The sequence below is a fragment of the Dipodomys ordii genome, unplaced genomic scaffold, assembly GCF_000151885.1.
Source record: "Dipodomys ordii isolate 6190 unplaced genomic scaffold, Dord_2.0 Scaffold147, whole genome shotgun sequence".
Lineage (NCBI taxonomy): Eukaryota > Metazoa > Chordata > Mammalia > Rodentia > Heteromyidae > Dipodomys > Dipodomys ordii.
In genome coordinates, this window is record NW_012267363.1 from 2,349,839 (window position 1) to 2,364,231 (window position 14,393).

The 14,393-nt window shown below is 45.3% G+C and overlaps 1 protein-coding gene across 1 annotated transcript in view; it reads right to left on the reverse strand.

Moving 5' to 3' along the window:
* The window catches only part of Cenpv (centromere protein V), an 18,652-nt gene extending 8,192 nt beyond the window's left edge, over positions 1–10,460 (reverse strand). Inside the window, exons 1-3 of the mRNA XM_013031956.1 lie at positions 9,849–10,460; positions 6,179–6,277; positions 699–768 (exon numbers count right to left, since the gene is read on the reverse strand). Coding sequence (XP_012887410.1) covers positions 699–768; positions 6,179–6,277; positions 9,849–10,246 — 567 coding nt within the window. The 5' untranslated portion in view covers positions 10,247–10,460. The remainder of the gene's footprint in view (positions 1–698; positions 769–6,178; positions 6,278–9,848) is intronic.
* Positions 10,461–14,393: the final 3,933 nt, after the last annotated feature.

Here is a 14,393-nt window from a genome sequence, read left to right on the forward strand (position 1 = left end):
CAAAAAAAAAAAAAAAGAAAATGTTTCCATGGGCTGGGAATGTGGCTTAGTGTTAGACTGCTTGCCTAATATGCAGGAAGCCCTTGGTTTAATTCCTCAGTACCACATAAACAGAAAAAGCCAGAAGTGGCACTATGGCTTAAGTGGTAAGAGTGCTAGCCTTTAACAAAAGCGCAGGGACAGCACCCATGCCCTGAATTCAAGCACCAGAAAAAGCAAAAAAAAGAAAGAAAGAAAGAAAGAAAGAAAATATTTCTATGATGATATCAATAAGCCTTCTTTTTTTATTTTATTTTTTGGTCAGTTGTTGGGGCCTGAACTCTGGGGCCTAGGCGCTGTCCCTCAGCTCTTCAGCTCAAGGCTAGCACTCTTACCACTTGAGCTACAGCGCCATGTCCGGCTTTGTTCTTTTTGCTTATGTGGTGCTGAGGAATTGAACCCAGGGCCTCAGGCATGCAAGGCAAGCACTCTACCACTGAGCCACCTTCCCAGCCCTTCAAGGAGCCTTCTAAAATGAAGAAAAGCTGAATATGCTGGCCTACACCTGTAATCTCAGTTGACAGTTCAATGCTGGCATATACTACATAGAGAGGTCTGTTACAAAACAAACAAAAACCACTCAAGCCCCTGAGAGGCCCTGCACCTCCCACTCCACAGGGTTACTTTGGGGTTTTAACCCCCTTGACTTCAATACTAACCTTCAGGAGCTTGAATCGAGAAGCAGGAACAATGAAGTGTCTATTCTGCTTCTTCTTGCAGATGCTGCAACTACAGAAAGACAGAGAAAAACCCAAATTGTGAACAGTCATATCCAGAGACAGTGAAGCAGATGGACTGGATACCTGGGGCCTTTACTCTGTATGGTGGCATAGACAACCAGACCCAGATCTACAAGTGAAGCCACCCCCAGTCGGCAATCCAGACCAACAGGACCACATTTCTGTTACCCACAGTGTAGGGAAACACTGGATTTTTTTTTTTTTTTTTGTCAGTAGTAGGGCTTGAACTCTGGGCCTGGATGCTGTCCCTCAGCTCTTCAGCTCAAGGCGAGTGCTCTACCACTTGAGCCACAGCGCCACTTCCAGCTTTTTCTGGTTATGTGGTGCTGAGGAATCAACCCAGGGCCTCATGCATGTGAGGCAAGCACTCTACCACTGAGCCACCTTCCCAGCCCCAAATACTGGATTTTTTTTTTGTGTGTGAAAATACTGTATAGAGGGGTTACAATTACATGGGCAAGATAATGAGTACATTTCTTATCAAGCATTGGTGCTTCCTCCTTTGTTTCTCCTTCTCATCCCTTCCCATCTCCCACCCCCCCACACACCCCAGCAAACACTGGATTTTAAAGACAAATACTGCCACGATCTTAGGCCTGTTAGACATCCATACCAAAACTGAACAAGGAACAAGGACAAGGTTTCCTTTTTTCTTCATCTAAAGATCAGAAAATCTAGCCTCCAAGTAGAATAGATTCCAGAAATACCAAACTGGAAATTAGTAAGAATCCAATCTTTTTTTCCTGAAAGTGGTAGTAAAATTTTAGGGAAAATAATATATTAATATTCTTTGAATAGACCAAAAGCAGGTTGTCTCCAGAATGAGAATGATCAAAATCCACGTTTTCCCCCCCAAAGGCAAGAAATTTTTCATTGTCTCATGACAAAATCTACTGTGTGTGTGTGTGTGCGCGCACACACACACACACCTGCACAAGCACATTATAAATAGTAAATCCAGAACCTAGCAATACTAAGTAAGGACTCTACTTAATTAGTACACCATGAATCCTCCAATTGATCTTTTAAAAACTCTGACTTGGGCCAGCCCAGGCAGGAAAGTCTTTAAGACCCTTATCTCCAATAAACTGCTCAGAAAAGGGGGGATGTGGTGTTGTGGCTAAAGTGATAGAGAACTAGCCTTGAGTACAAAGTGGACCATCCAGGTCCAGAGTTCAAGCCCCAGGGCAAGTAAAAAATTTTTTTTTTTTTTGTCGGTCGTGGGGCTTGAACTCTGGGCCTGGGCGCTGTCCCTCAGCTCTTCAGCTCAAGGCGAGCGCTCTACCACTTGAGCTACAGTGCCACTTCCGGTTTTCTGTTGGTTTATTGGAGATAGGAGTCTCATGGTCTCTCCTGCCCGGGCTGGCTTTGAACCGCGATTCTCAGATCTCAGCCTCCTGAGTAGCTAGGATTACAGGCGTGAGCCACCAGCGCCCGGCTGCAAGCAAAAATTTTTTAAAAAAGGAAAAAAAATCCCAACTTGGCAGGCACCAGTGGCTCACACCTACAATCCTAACTATGCAGGAGGCTGAGATCTGAGGGCTGAAGTTCAAAGCCAGCCCAGGTAGGAAAGTCCATGAGACTCTTATCTCCAATTAATCACAGAAAAAGCCCAAAGTGGCGCTGTGGCTCAAGTGGTAGAGTACAGGCCTTGAGCAAAAGGAGCCCAGGGACAGTACCCAAAGCCACAGTTCAAGCTCCCAGGACCAGCAAAAAAAAAAAAAAAAAAAAAATATATATATATATATATATATATATATATGACTTAGCAGGGATGGGAGAGGGAAACAGGGAGAAAGCAAAGGGATGATAGTGTCCAACAAAAGAAATGTACTCATTATCTGACTTATGAAATGGTAATCCCTCTATACACCTTAGTAATAACAGTAATTTTTTTAAAAATTCGGACTTAGGCTAGGTGCCGGTGGCTCACACCTATAATCCTAGCTACTCAGGAGGCTGAGATCTGAGAATTTGAGCCAGCCCAGACAGGAAAGTATGTGAGACTCTTTTTTTTCACGTATATTTTTTATTGTAAAAATACTGTACAGAAGTGTTACAGTTACATGAGTAGGATAATGAGTACATTTCCTATCGGGCATTGTTACCTCCTCCTTTGTTTTACGTGAGGCTCTTATCTCCAATTAACCATTGGAAAATCGAAAGTGGCATTGTGGCAAGTGTTAGAGCACTAGCCTTGAGTTGAAGAGTTGAGGGACAGTGCCCAGCCCATAGTTAAAGTCTCACAGCACCCAGGCCCAGAGTTCAAGTCCTATGACTGACAAAAAAAAGAAAAAGAAAAAACATTCTCACTTAAGTCTGTCACCAGTGGCTCATGCCTATAATCCTAGCTATTCAGGAAGCTGATATCTGATGATAGCAGTTTGAGGCCAACCCAGGCAGGTAAGTCCACGAGACTCTTATCTCCAATAAACTATACAGAAAAGGCTGGAAGTGGTGCCTTGGCTCAAGTGGTAGAGCACTAGCCTTGAGGCTCAGGAACAGTGCCCAGGCCCTGTGCTCAAGCCACAAGACCAACAACAACAAAAAAAGTCTGAGACTCTCATCTCTAGTAAAGTACTCAAAAAAAAAAAAAAATGCTGAAAGTGCCACTGTAGCAGAATGGTAGCCTTGAGCACAAAGACGCTCAAGGGATAACACCCAGACCCTGAATTGAAGCCCCACGACCAGAAAAAAAAAAAGAAAAGAAAAAAGAAAAAACTGTTACCTGGCCAGGTATCAGTGGCTAGGTACCAGTGGCTCATACCTATAATCCTAGCTACTCAGGAATCTGAGATCTAAGGATTGCAATTCAAACTCAGCCCAGACAGAAAAGTCCATGAGACTCCTATCTCCAATTAACCACCAAAAGAGCTGAAAGTAGAGATATAGCTCCAATGGCAGAGTTCTAGCCTGAGCAAAAAAAACTCAGCGACACCAGTGGCTCACACCTAATATGCTCAGGGACAGCACCCAGGCCCTGAATGAGTTCAAGCCCCAGAACCAGCATATTTACTTATGCCCAAATATAACAAATATACATTTAGAATTTCTGCAATGAGAGCTGAAGAGTTCAACGCTTGCATAGGTAAGCTCACAACCCTTGGGAAAGTGAGCTGAAATTTACACCTGTGTGTGTGTACACATGCATGCTGGTCCTGGGGTTTGAACTTGGGGCCTGGGTGCTGTGTTCAAGACTAGAGCTCTATTGGGGCTGGGAAGGTGGCTCAGTGGCAGAGCGCTTGCCTTGTATGCATGAGGCCCTGGGTTCAATTCCTCAGCACCACATAAGCAAAAAGAAAAAAGCCGGAAGTGGCACTGTGGCTCAAGCAGTAGAGCGCTAGCCTTGAGCTGAGGGACAGCGCCCAGGCCCAGAGTTCAGGCCACACGACTGGACCCCCCCCCCAAAAAAAAAAAAGAAAAGAAAAAGCCGGAAGTGGGACTGAAGCTCAAGTGGAAGAACGCCCTTAAGTATAGTACCCAGACCTAGTTCAGGCCCCAAGACCAACCCAAAAAATAAGACTAGACTAGAACTCTACCACTTGAGCTACAACTCCACTTCTTTTTTTTTTCTTTGCCAGTCCTGGGGCGTGAACTCAGGGCCTGGGCACTGTCCCTGAGCCTCTCTCTGTGCTCACTTCCAGCTTTTTCTGTTTATGTGGTACTGAGGAATTAAACCCAGGGCTTCACGCATGCTAGGCAAGCACTCTACCACTAAGCCATATTCCCAGCCTCACTTCTTTTTTTTTCTTAGTATGAGATCCTCTAATAAATTATTCTACAGTATTTCTTTCCAAGGCCAGATTCTACTCTTAGTAGCTTATCAGTTCTCCATTTGAGTATATTTCTTATTCATATATAATTCAGGTACTATTTAGAGGCAAAAAGGATTGCGTACCATTAAATTAGGTACTTGCCAACAACTGGTCCAGAAGCCACAGCCTGTTGTTCTTGTTCTACCATGCCACAGAAGGTAGTAAGAAGCAGACCCTCACTTGAGGGTCACACTTATAATCCTAGCTACACAGGAGACTGAGATCTGAGGACTGTGGTTTGAAGAAGACAATGACAGAGGAAGAGGAAGAGAGAGGAGAAGGAAACAGGAGGATGGAGGAGGAAAGAGGAGAAAAGAGAGGAGGAGATGAAGAAGTAGGCCCTCCACTGCTCCTAGTGGTACCATCTGCCTCATGTCAAGAACAAAGCAAGAGCCCGGCACCAGTGGCTCATGCCTGTAATCCTAGCTACTCAGGAGGCTGAGATCTGAGGATCGAGATTCAAAGCCAGCCCTGGTAAGAAAGTCTGTGAGATATTTTTTTTTTGGGGGGGGGTCCAGTCGTGGGGCCTGAACTCAGGACCTGGGCGCTGTCCCTCAGCTCTTCAGCTCAAGGCTAGAGCTTGAGCCACAGCGCCACTTCCGGCTTTTTTTTTTTTGCTTATGTGGTGCTGAGGAATCAAACCCAGGGCCTCAGGCATGCAAGGCAAGCGCTCTACCAGTGAGCCACCTTCCCAGCCCCTCTGTGAGACTCTTATCTCCAATAAACCACCAGAGAACCAGAAGTGGCGTTGTGGCTCAAGTGGTAGAGCACTCACCTTGAGCTTAAGAGCTGAGGGACAGCACCCAGGCCCAGAGTTCAAGGCCCTCCCTTGAGGGGAGACCAGTCATGGGGAGCTTCTGGATATAAACTCCCTTCACTCATTGGCCTCACATCTCCTCAACTCTGAATTTCTACAAAGAGGCTTCTGTGCTGGGCAACAATAGCTCAAACCTGTAATCCTAGCTACTCAGGAGGCTGAAATCTGAAGATCATGATTCAAAGCCAGCCAAGGCAGAAAAGTCCATGTGACTCTTATCTCCAATAAACCACCAAAAAGCCAGAAACAGCTGTGCTCAAAGTGATAGAGCACTAGTCTTGAGTACAAAAACTCAGGGACTAGAAGAGGCTTTTGTTATCAAATACTTTCACTCTGTGGCCAGTCTGTCCCACCTCTAACACAGGCACATAAAACACACACAGAGATGATTATTTTTAGCTTCTACCTTAAAAAAAAATTATTATTGAGGGGGGGCGGGGGGGGGAGGATGGGAAGGGATGGGAAGGGGAAACAAAGGAGGAGGCTACAATGCTTGATAAGAAATGTACTCATTATCTTGCCCATGTAATTGTAACCCCTCTGTACAGTATTTTCACAATAAAAAAAATTATTATTGAAAATGTCAAGCCATATTCAAGGAAAAAGAAGAGCTCAATGAATATTTATGTCCCTACACTGATTTCAACAATTATCAGCTCTGGGCCAGTGCTGTTTCATCTACATCCCACCTCCCCAGATTTTTCTGAAGCACTGCATTTAACTCTTTCATTTTTGTTAAGCCAATTTAAGAAGAGAAAAATACTCACTTGCAGTCAAAGATATGTAAATCTGCTGAGGCCCAGACTTCAAAACGAACAGCTCCACAATGGCAGCCTCCTGTGTGCTTCACCAGGCCCTGGTATTCACTAAATGAAACAAAACCCAGAAAGATAAGAATTCCTAACCATTAGGCAGAGGCCTTATGGCATGGCTCCCTCCCGCTCTCTCTTTATTGTTGAAAGAAAGCCTTTTCTATAGGCTAACCAAATGGATTTCTCCTTTAAAGAGGCAAAGCAGATTTTATGAAAGAATGGGTTTAGCTAGTGGCTTCTTTGTTTACCAGCTCTCTCTATACTTCTTTCTTAAATGTTATTAAAATTAGAAAGCATTCTCAGAATTCAGAAAAATCTCAGGGAGGAGAGGATCCTCATCCCATCAGCCAAACAATTTTAGTTATATGTCAAAGGAATAGTAAAGAAAAATCTTCTAAGCACCAAGTAGAAAGAAGTAAACGAGACACAGCAGCCATGGCTGCCACTCGTGCAACCATAAGCAGCCATTCAGCAAATGACCCAAATAATATTTAATTTTGATTGAGATAAAGATGATGGGGCTACTATGAAAAAGTACCAAGCAGAAAAGCCTTCTGAGACAGTAACAAAGGCTGTTGTACTTCTGTTCATTTTCTCCTCTAGTATTTTTCATATGATTTTTTACATAATTGTATATGCATTTCATACAATTTTGATCCTTTTAAGACAGATAAGCCAGGCCCTTAATATTAAGATCTAACATAATGAAATCCCTTTCTGAAAGGACTGAACATCCTCACCAATAATAGGCAAATGTTCCCTGTACCTTTTGAGCAATAATCACAGGAAAAATAACACACTGAAGCTTTAATTTGCCATGTATTTAAGACTATTTTTTCAGGTTTCCTTACAAATGAATATATTTCAATTCCTTCTTGTATATACAATTAATGCTTATTGTAAAAAGTATTCCTTTGTACAAAGCTTATTTGAGAATATTCAAAGAATGTCCACCAAGAGGTATTATGGACATTCCCCAAAATGTTTTTTCTATAAAATAATCTTTAACAAAATCAGTACCATGTTATACACTTTTCACACAAAACATGTGGGTTTAAAGAAAATAGCTGGTAATAGTGGTTCATGTCTGTATTCCTAGCTACTTGAGAGTTAAGAGATTGGAAGGTTTGAGGCTACCCAGGCAAAACGTTTGCAAGACTCCATCTCATCTCTACCAACATTATGTAGGTGCAACATTATCAAGGTGCAAGCTTCCCAGGCATAAATGTCAGGCCCTAATTCATACAATAATTAAAAGTAGCCAGAAACCAATGGCTCACATGTATAATCCTAATTACAGGAGGGTGAGATCTAGAGATTCAGGTTGGAACCAACCTGTGCAGAAAAGTCAGATTCTAGTTCACTAAAATGCTAAACTGGAGGCATAGTTCAAGTGGTAAAGCACCACTGTGGCCAAAAAAGTCTAGTAAAATAAAGGTCCTGATTTGAAGCCCAGTATCATCATCAAAAGAAAAAGAAAAAAAGGAAAGGGAAAAGCCGGGCGCTGGTGGCTCATGCCTGTAATCCTAGCTACTCAGGAGGCTGAGATCTGAGGATCATGGTTCAAAGCCAACCCCAGGCAGGAAAGACTGTGAGACTCCTATCTCCAATAAACCACCAGAAAACCGGAAGTGGCGCTGTAGCTCAAGTGGTAGAGCGCTCGCCTTGAGCTGAAGAGCTGAGGGACAGTGCCCAGGCCCAGAGTTCAAGCCCCACGACCGACAAAAAAAAAAAAAAAGGAAAGGGAAAGAGAAGACCTAAAAGCAAAAAAAGACTCTGAGGCTGGGGTGCCAGAGGCTCACATCTGTAATCCTAGATATTCAGAAAGCTGAGATCTAGAAAATTGCTATTCCAAATAAGCCTAGCTTCCATCTCCAAAATACCAGCAAATAACAGGCCTGAAGATGTGGCTCAAGTGGTAAAGTGCTAGCTGAGTTAAGCAAGCAAGTCAAGAAACTGAAGGCTAAATTCAAACCCCAGTACTTAAAAAAAAGGGGGGGTGGGCTGGGAATGTGGCTTAGTGGTAGAGAAATTGCCTAGCATGCATGAAGCCCTGGGTTTGATTCCTCAGCACCACATAAACAAAAAAGCTGGAAACAGCATTGTGGCTCAAGTGGTTGAGTGCTACCCTTGAACAAAAGAAGCTCAAAGACAATGTCCAGGCCCTGGAGGGGTGAGGGGGAGGGCTGGAGGCTGAATGCTTATGGCTAATTGCAGCCCTTTCCTACAATCCTAAGTATTCGGAGGCTGAGACCTGACGATCAAAATTCAAAGCCAGACTGAGTAGGAAAGTCCATGAAATTCATCTCCAATTAATCACAGAAAAAGCCAAAAATGGAGCCGTGGGATCAAGTGGTAGAATGCTAGTCTTATGCACAAAAGCTCAGGGACTGCACCTAGGCCCAGAGTTCAAACTCCAGAACCAGAAAAAAAGCTAGAATCATAACTCAAGTAGTAGGACACCTGCCTTGCAAATGCAATACCCTGGCTTTGAAATTTCCATTCTCTGCCTCAACCTCAAGAGTGCTGAGAATACAAACTGGCACCACCACGCCTAGCCTTGACAACAGTTTAGTATTTTTCTATATCATTATCAATTTGCTTTAGTATTTTAAAATATTACTTTTAGGATTAAAAAAGTTTGAGTTTCACATTCTTTTTTTTTTGGGGGGGGGAGGAGTCGAACTGAACTCAGGACCTCAGGACCACTTGAGCCATGCATACCCCGTAGCCCTGAATTATACATTTCTAAACCTTTATGTTCTTCAGACCAAGCAGCAGATGGCACACAACAGGTGTTCAACAAATACTTGATATTTTAAGTGTTCAATTTATAGTTAATGAATGAAAAAGCAAAGTGCAGGGAAAAAAGAAATACTCCACTTTTGAGACACTGCACCAAAAAAGAGAATCAGAGGAGTAAGCAACCTCAGATTATTATGCAATTGTTACCTTGGCCTTATCACATTTTTTTTATAACTGACGATGAGATATACTACTAGGGAATTAAAATGTTTCTCGGTAGCCCAGTGCTACAGGACCTACATCACATTTGGAAAACGGCAGGCAGCCAGAGTGGTTGATAGCTTTTTTCTACATCAAGGACCTCTGAGCTCCCCATGCGCCCATCTAAGAGGCTGGAGGCTCTTTTCCTGCAGAAGCAAAGATGGAAGAACACAGAAGAGAGCAGGGAGCGCCGGAGACAGTGGAAAAAACAAAGCCTGATCCTCGCATCCCCCGCTTTTCGCGCGCTTCCCCCGGTGCCTCGCGGCCCCCGAAGAGACTGCCCATAACAATAACACCCTGTCTCTCCCCGGGTCGGCTCCCCTTTGCCCAAACTCCTAAATTCGAGAATGCGGGAGATGGCGGGCTTAACATCTTTTTCACGGGGAACCCCTGTTCCCGTCTCTGTCACAACCCCCACCGCGCCTTAGAACAAAAAACAAAACCGTCCCAAGCACGCGCCCTCGGCGAGCTCCCCGCGAAGCCCCTGCGCCCCGGGCATCCCGGGGCGTTCCGGGACCAAGCTCGGACCAAGCGGACCTGCATCTACCCCGGCGCAGAGGCCGAAGGCACCCGCAGCCCCACGCGGCGTGGGGGTGTCGGGTGGCCCCACCGCACTCACAAGGTGTCCAGGAGGAGCTTGGCGGCGCCCTCGAAGTTGAGCTTCTGCCGCTTCTGGAACGTCTCCCAGCGCTCCCGCTGCTCGCCCAGGTCGAGCGTGGACACTGAGGACGTCGGGGTCGCCGGGGTCGGGGGCGGCGGCGGCGGGAGCGGCGCGAGTTCCGCGGGCGGCGGAGGCTCCTCGCAGCCCGTCTCCTGGGCCCGCGGCGGCGGCACCTTCGGCCGCCGCTTCGCCGACGGCTGTCTGCTGGAGGTCTGTTTCCTGCCCCCGGCCCTGCTGCTGGAGCGCTTCGAACGGCTGTCGCCCGGGGCCGGAACGGCAGTCACGGTGGCTCCAGACGACCCCGAACGCTTGGTTTCCCGCAGCTGGGAGGCTTCGGCGGCCCGTGTCCGCCGCATGGCTTCCGCAGCCTGGCGCGCAGGCCTCACAGCGCTGCGCGTCCCCGCGGACTCCCGCGCGCTCCCGCCACCCGACTGTCCTCAGGCGGAGGGGACACCACGCCCAGCAGCCCCCTGCCCGACTCGCTCGCGGCGCCTGACTGGCAGACGCCGGTCTGCGCGGGACCCAGACCTCCGGCTAATGAGCCTGAAAACCTGCACCTGCTAGCAGCTTCCCCCAGGTCTTAAGGAGACTGCGCCTCCGGCCTTGGCTCGCTGACAGGGCTCCAAGCCCGTTGGACCTGCCAGGTGCTTGCGCCCTCCCTGAAGCCTTCCTGATCAGGACAGACGCGGGTCAGGCCTGAATTCAGTCACACATTAACTCAAGTTCATCTCCTAGATGAAGACGCTATCTGCCTTGCAGAAGCCATTCATGAGTCCACATATGCCTATGGATGCCAGCCGAGTCCTAGTTTGTAAGCTTAGTCTTTTCTATCCTGGGGATCTAGACAGTGAACAGATCTCGGTTTTTTATGTTAAATAAATGAACGAATCATGGATAAAATTACATTTGCAGGCTGGGAATGTAGCTTATAGGTAGAGAGTTTGCCTCACACACATGAAGCCCTGGGTTCGATTCCTTAGTACCACAGAAATAGAAAAAGCCGAAAGTGGTGCTGTGGCTCAAGTGGTAGAGTGCCATCCTTGAGCAAAAGAAGCTCAGGGCCAGTGTCTAGGCCCTAAGTTCAAGCCCCAAGACTAGCAAAATAAATTAAAAAAAAAAAACCATTTGCATGGTCTTACAGGTTAAAGAGAAAAAACTTTCTAAAGACAAAAAATAAATCATGAGAACCATGGGTGGAACTGGCCAAGAGCAGAGAACATGAAATCATGGGAAATTATTTGGTAGATGAGGCACATACATGTTTCTCCCCAGCCAGCCTTCTGCCTATATCAATAATTTTATATGACCAGAGAATGTTATAAAATTGCAAATGGCTCTTGGCAGGAAAAAAGAGTTCCCCACCCTGTATTTTGCTGTTTTATGCCTTCAAAAAATAGAATATTGGCCAGGCGTTAGTGGTTCATGCCTGTAATCCTGGCTACTCAGGAGGTTGAGATCTGAGGATCGCCATTCAAGGCCAGCTTGGGCAGGAAACTTTGTGAGACTCTTATCTACAATATACCACTCAGAAAACCAGAAATGGTGCTGTGGCTGAAGTGGTAGAGTGCTTGCCTTAAGCTGAAGAGCTGAGAGATAGCACCCAGGCCCAGAGTTCAAGCCCCATAACCGACCAAAAAGAAAAAAAAGTATATTTTGTACTTCTTTTTCTATATTTTCTCTTCTTTAACTTAAATTTTCCCCTTTATTATTACTTTTTTTTGCCAGTCCTGGGGCTTGAACTCAGGGCCTTGGCACTGTCGCTGAGCTTCTTTTGCTCAAGGCTAACACTCTACCACTCGAGCCACAGCACTACTTCTGGCTTTTTCTGTTTATGTGGTATTAAGGAATTGAACCCAGGCCTTCATGCATGCTAGGCAAGCAATCTACCACTAAGCCACATTCCCAGCCCATTACTTCTGTTTTTATTCATCTTATCTTTAAAAAAATTTTTTGAGCCAGGCGCCAGTGGCTCACACCTGTTATCCTAGCTACTCAGGAGGCTGAGATCTGAGGACCATGCTTCAAAGCCAGCCCCGTCAGGGAAGTTGATGATACTCTTATCTGCTTTATTAATCCACTCAGAAAAGTGGAAGTGCGCTGTGGCTCAAGTGGTAGAGTGCTAGCCTTGAGCTGAAGAGCTGAGGGACAGTGCCCAGGCCCAGAGTTCAAGCCCCACCACTGACAAGAGAAAAAAAAAATTGAGTCAGGATCTCCTCATGTAGCCGAAGCTGGCCAAGAACTCACAATCCTACTGCCTTGCTCACCTGAGTTTTTGTGCCAATAAACCCAGCTGCATTTTATCTTTAGTAGTTTATTAAAATGAAGTCAAGCAGCACTGGTGGCTCACATCTGTAATCCTACTTAGGAGGCTGAGATCTGAGGATCATGGTTTGAAGCCAGCCCAAGCAAGAAAGTCTATGAGATTCATCTCCAATTAAATCACAGAAAATGATGGAAGTGAAACTGTGGCTCAAGTGACAGAGTATTAGCCTTGATCAAAAGAAGCTCAGGGACAGTACCCAGGCCCAGAGCAAGCCTTGGAACAGACAAAAAAAAAAAAAAAATCCAAAACTTTTTACCTACTCACTTAGCAATCCTTAGAAAATGTTAGAAATTGAAGGTTTTCCCATTGACCCATGCCCAGATCTTGGTATACATCCTATTTGAACACTCTTTCCAAAACATTTGCACTATGTATTTCTTATCCCATGGCATTATACTGCTAGTTCTAAGAGTTGTTTATGAGTTTCCTCATATCTTTTGTGCTGAATTGAGCACCCAAAATGTTTGCCGAATGATTAAACCATAGTTAATCTATAGCATTTAGATTGTACAACATTATTAACTTGTGTGTGTGTGTAGCTGTCACTGTAGTGGGGCTAGAAGAACTCCTACTGCTACCAGGAGATTGTTAACCTAGTTACTCAGGAGGCTGAGATATGAGGATTATGGTTCCAAGCCAGCAGGAAAGTCCATGAGATTCCTTTTTTTTTTTTTTTGTCCGCCATGAGGCTTGAACTCCAGACCTGGGTGTTGTCCCTCAGCTCTTAACCTCAAAGCCAGTGTTCTACCAATTGAGCCACAGAGCCATTCCTGGTTTTCTGAGTGGTTTATTGAAGAGTTTCATGGACTTCTTGCCTGGGCTAGCTTTGAACCATGATCCCCGGATCTCAGCCTCCTATGTAGCTAGGATTACAGGCGTAAGTCACCAGCACTCGACTACAGGAGAGTCTTATCTCCAATTAAGTACCAAAATGTTGGAATTGAAGCTGTGGCTCAAGTGGAGAGCACTACTTGAGCAAAAAAGCTTAGAGAGGTCTGGGAAGGTAGCTCAGTAGTAGAATGCTTGCCTTGCATGCATAAGGCCCTGGGTTTAATTCCTCAGTTCCACATAAACAGAAAAAGCCAGAAGTGGCACTATGGCTCAAGTGGTAGAATGCCAGCCTCGAGCAAAAGAAGCTCAGGGAAGTCCCAGGACTGGCAAAAAAATTATTATTATTATACTTATCATCTATCCAGTATTTTAATCACTTTTCTAACACAATTATCAACTACTCAGAGAACTTTTGAATATTTTCCTCAGCTAGGGCAACATGAGTGGTAGAAACTCTGAGCATTTTGCTTGAAACATGAGGAACATTTTGCCTGGGATTAGAAGCAAATGAGAATTCTTATGCTAGCTGTTTGTTTCCTTTAAAAAAAAAATAGCCTCCTCCTTGGACACAGCCAGGCATCACTGGTTCACACTGTAATCCTAGCTACTAAGGAGGCTATAATATCTGAGAATCACACTTTGAAGTCAGGCTGGACAGGAAAATCTGTGAGATTCTCACCTCCAACTAACCAGCTGTGGCTCAAATGGTAGAGTGCTAGCCTTGAGAGAAAAAAAAGCTAAGAAGGCCAGGCATCAGTGGCTCAAATCTATAACACTAACTATTTAGGAGGCTGTGATCTGAGTGTCAAAGTTTAAAGCCAGCCCAGGCAATAAAGTCTCTGATAATCGTCTCCAGTTAACCACCAAAAGAGGAGAAATGGCACTGTGGCTCCAAGTGGTAAAGTACTAGCCATGAGCACCAAAGCTCGATAGTACCCATGCCTTGAGTTCAAGCCCTAGGAGGTGTGCCTGTGCATATGTACACACACACACACACACACACACACACACACACCAACCTTGGACATTTCTCCCTTTTCCTGAAGTTCAAGAATTTTATCAAGATGTATGTAGCTTTTTAAAAAAATTAATCCTGTCTGAGTGCCAATAAACTGAACCTCTCAGCTCGGTGCCAGTGGCTCACGACTGTAATCCTACACAGGAGGCTGAGATCTGAGGATAGCCATTCAAAGCCAGCCTGGGCAGGAAAGTTGGTGAGACACTTATCTCCAATTAACCATCAGAAAACTGGAAGCGGTACTGTGGCTACAGTGGTAGAGCACTAGCCTTGAGTTGAAGAGCTGAGGGACAGCGCCCAGGCCCAGAGTTCAAGCCCCACAACTGACAAA